Here is a 3,513-nt window from a genome sequence, read left to right as displayed (position 1 = left end):
TCCTTTCAAGGCTGCACTTTGTGATCTTTATTCTTACATAGCCTTGTTATTTTTCTAGCCTATGTTATGAAGGGATTAGGTTGACGTGTGTGTGACGTATGTGTATGTGTGTGTATATGTGTGTGTGTGTGTGTGTATGTGTGTCTGTATATATGTGTATATATGTGTGTATATATGTGTGTGTGTGTGTATTTGTATATATGTGTGTGTGTATATATATGTGTGTATGTGTGTGTGTGTATAGTAGTGCAAGGCCAAGCTATTTCATGATCCATATTATAAAGCTGTGTTGAGAGAAGATGAAATGTTGCATGTGTTGGAGTAGAAGTTCCTGCAGGGATCTGGAAAGCGCTCGCCTTCTCGTGGTCAGCCTACTGCATCCCAGAGAGAATGCCTTCTTTCAAAGCATTGTGTATTGAATCGTGTGGGGACCCCAGATGCAATATCCCAGCTAGAAGCCTAGAGGTGGGAAACGATGGGGGATCTGTGCTCTGTAGGAGGTCACACGGACTGGTCCCTTCTTGGTCTTAAAATCCATGAAAAGGACTAGGGGGTCTAGAAAGCCCATTAACATCTTATAGAAAATCTTTTATTTAAACTTTTTTTTTCATTACAGTGATTTGTACATGGACGAGATCCGCAGCATGATTGCAAATAAAGCTGGGGAGCCCAGAGTTACAGGCATCTCAGTCTGGGTGGCCAGGAGAAAGAGATGCTCATGTTTCTGGGCAGACCCTTCTCTCGTCTCTACTCTGTCTTCTCCTTATCCCCTTTCTCCTCTTCTATAGCCTGGAGGCGCTCTCTCTCCTTTATCAGCTGCACGCCACAGTAGGTGATGAACCAGATGGACAAGGTGCTCATGGGGAAACCTGAGAGAGAAGGAGATAGAATCAGCCTGGGTTCAATGGCCATCTGCAGGGAAAGGCTGTTCTCCAAGTATGCTCGGTCAGTGAGGAAGAGGATCCTAGGAGTGGAAGACCTACAGAAGTTGTGTAGGTGCCAGATCCAAGGCTTGTGGTACTCCATGGCATTTCTGTATTGCCGTCAGTGGGTGTTGTGTCCAGCCCAGTGCTCAAGACCCCCCTGTTGGGAACAGCTTAGATGAAATGTGTGCCTAGATCCACCAAAATATCATGGGCTTCTAGCAAATAGCAGTGATCCTCCAAGCTCTGACTTTTCCATCTTCGCTGGAGCGTGCATCTCCTCTCCCCCATGCTCAGACTGCCTCCTTGGCTTTCTCCCAACATCACCAGCTCAATACAATCCTGCTTCTTGTCCTGGCCCTCTGCCACCTCTGCACTGGAAATCCCAAGCACACGTTGACCCACAACACCCGCGTCTTTTTCTTATGGGTAACGTGGGCATTGTGTGCATGCACGAATGCAAATCATAGGTAGGGGAAGCAGCTCGAAAATGGGGATATCACTCTATTGAGCCCCTGCAGCCTGAGAAACCTCTAGAGCAGCACCATAGCAGAAAGGAAGCCGTCCAGGCTTTGTCCCTGCTATAACACGACCTCTAAAAGAGGAATGCAACCAGCAAAGCCAACGAGCTCAGCTGTCAGGAGCATCTAACATGCTGAACCCACCGCGTCACTAGCCGAAGCCAGGCCTGGGGCGGGACAGGAAAGGGAGGGCTGTGGGAAGGGTACCAGACAGCTACTTGGCGTGAGAATACACATCACGAAACTATCACAATCCAAATAATCCTGCTGGTACAATGGGCCACGCTAAAACTAAAACCTGTCAGAGGTGATCTAGTTTACCATGCTAAATTGACATCTGCCATGATAAGAAGATGTCAATGTGTATTTTTAGCCTAGCAAAATGACACTTTTTGCGCCGTTTCGTGACATGTACCCAATCAACGCATAACGTGTACAAGCGCCCTGCTAGACCAAGCTGTGGGAAAAGCCTTCACGGTGTTGCTGACATCTATTGGTAGAGAAAGGCCCAGACAGGGTTATTTATTGTATTAGGAGGCTGTAGAAAGAATGGGCTTTAGTAGCAGGAGCGATCGGGTGGAGATGCCTAAGAAACTATTAAGAAGAAAAGGCGAGAAACGAGGAAATGCATCTGTCACCCGTCAACTCGCAATACGAAGAGCTGCTGACACAGAAGGAAGGGAAAGGCAAGTCAATCCCATACACCACCCAGGGGCCCATTGCCCAGGCATGGAGAACTGGGCTTGCCCCCTGGGAGACCAGACCTCTTGCACTGCATTGAAGGGTCTAAACCCAGGGCCCAGCCCCACTGTGCACCGGAGTCTAGACCAGTGTTTCTCAGCCAGGGTGCTGGAGCATCCTGGGATGCTGTGAGATCCTATTAAGTGTGCCAAGGGCTGCTGGTAGGTATGCAAACACCTACATATGATTCAGAAGATAAACCCAGAGATTTCAAATAGGATCTGATAGTGTCAAGACCCTGTCATGGTCTTTCTGAGTTTTTGCAACAGCTGGTTTGCTCTAGTTTTTTGGGTTTTTTTTTTTTATCAAGAACTGAGTGACAGCTAAAAGCTGGCATTTCCCAAGGGGTGTCTGGAGTCTCACAAGGTTGAGAACCGCTAGTTTAGACTGACCAGAACAGGGTAGAGATGGGAAAAAGGCAACCGCATTAACTCCATTGTACAAGGGGAGAGCTGAGGTGCTAGGAGATTAAGTGAGGTGCCCAAGGGCAAACAGTGAGTGTATGGCAAAGCTTGCAACTTGCCTGTCCCAGTCCAGTGTTATAACCACTGACTCTCCTTCCATTAAGGCTGGGGCTCCAGGGCGGGGTGGGGTGAGCTTGGTGTAGTCATTTCTGCAAGCCAAGAACTGGCCTTACCCGTCAGGATGATTCTCTTAGCGACAAGCAGTGCGAAGTCCAGGCTGTTCAGAGCCAGGATGTTGTAGAGGATGATGGCCCAGAAGTTGGCAGCCCCGAAGATCCCTCGAATCCGCCGAGACATGGCTTCTGGCATGCTGGCCTGTGCAGAAAAGCAGAGGGGTGGGAGGGTAAAGAGACAGGGACAGAGGTCTCAGGGGGTCTCTTCCTGTTCATCCCTGGGTAATCCTGTCTGTCCAGGTATGCACCGGAGGGACATTAAGGTGGTAGATGATCTCCATACTGTTTTGACCTTGCTGCACCCCATGAGATACAGCGTCGCTATGGGACACAGAGCAAGTGAATGCTTTTCCACAGTCACCAAATGCCTGCAGCACTGCAGGGACTTGGACCTGGGCTTGCTGAGCCCCAGGGTAGCAGCCTACCTCTAAAATCTCCTCCCTCCTTGCTCTGGCCTATCATTGCTCCTCTCTGTTTGGACTGCAGGACCTTTGAACATCATGCATCAAAGTCCTAACTGCAAGGTGAGGTTCCTAAAACTTCATGCACGGCCACGTCTGGCCGTCACGTCTGTGCTGGATGCCGACAAAGCCTGCAGTGTCCTGGATAGAGTGGCCCTCAGCCCTGCAAGGCAAAACCTGGAGTGGTTGATGGGTGTTGTGGCAGAAAGCCACCTTGGTTTCTCCCCAAA

At 49.4% G+C, this 3,513-nt stretch overlaps 1 protein-coding gene across 1 annotated transcript in view; it reads right to left on the bottom strand.

Moving 5' to 3' along the window:
• Nucleotides 1–619: 619 nt before the first annotated feature.
• Nucleotides 620–3,513, bottom strand: part of HHATL (hedgehog acyltransferase-like) — a 43,889-nt gene continuing 40,995 nt past the window's right edge. Inside the window, exons 10-11 of the mRNA XM_019507927.1 lie at nucleotides 2,823–2,964; nucleotides 620–869 (exon numbers count right to left, since the gene is read on the bottom strand). Of these exons, the coding sequence (XP_019363472.1) occupies nucleotides 748–869; nucleotides 2,823–2,964 (264 nt within the window). The 3' untranslated portion in view covers nucleotides 620–747. The remainder of the gene's footprint in view (nucleotides 870–2,822; nucleotides 2,965–3,513) is intronic.

The sequence above is a fragment of the Gavialis gangeticus genome, unplaced genomic scaffold (assembly GCF_001723915.1).
Source record: "Gavialis gangeticus isolate Ggan-Ray unplaced genomic scaffold, GavGan_comp1, whole genome shotgun sequence".
Lineage (NCBI taxonomy): Eukaryota > Metazoa > Chordata > Crocodylia > Gavialidae > Gavialis > Gavialis gangeticus.
This window is presented reverse-complemented; position numbering and strand designations above follow the sequence as displayed.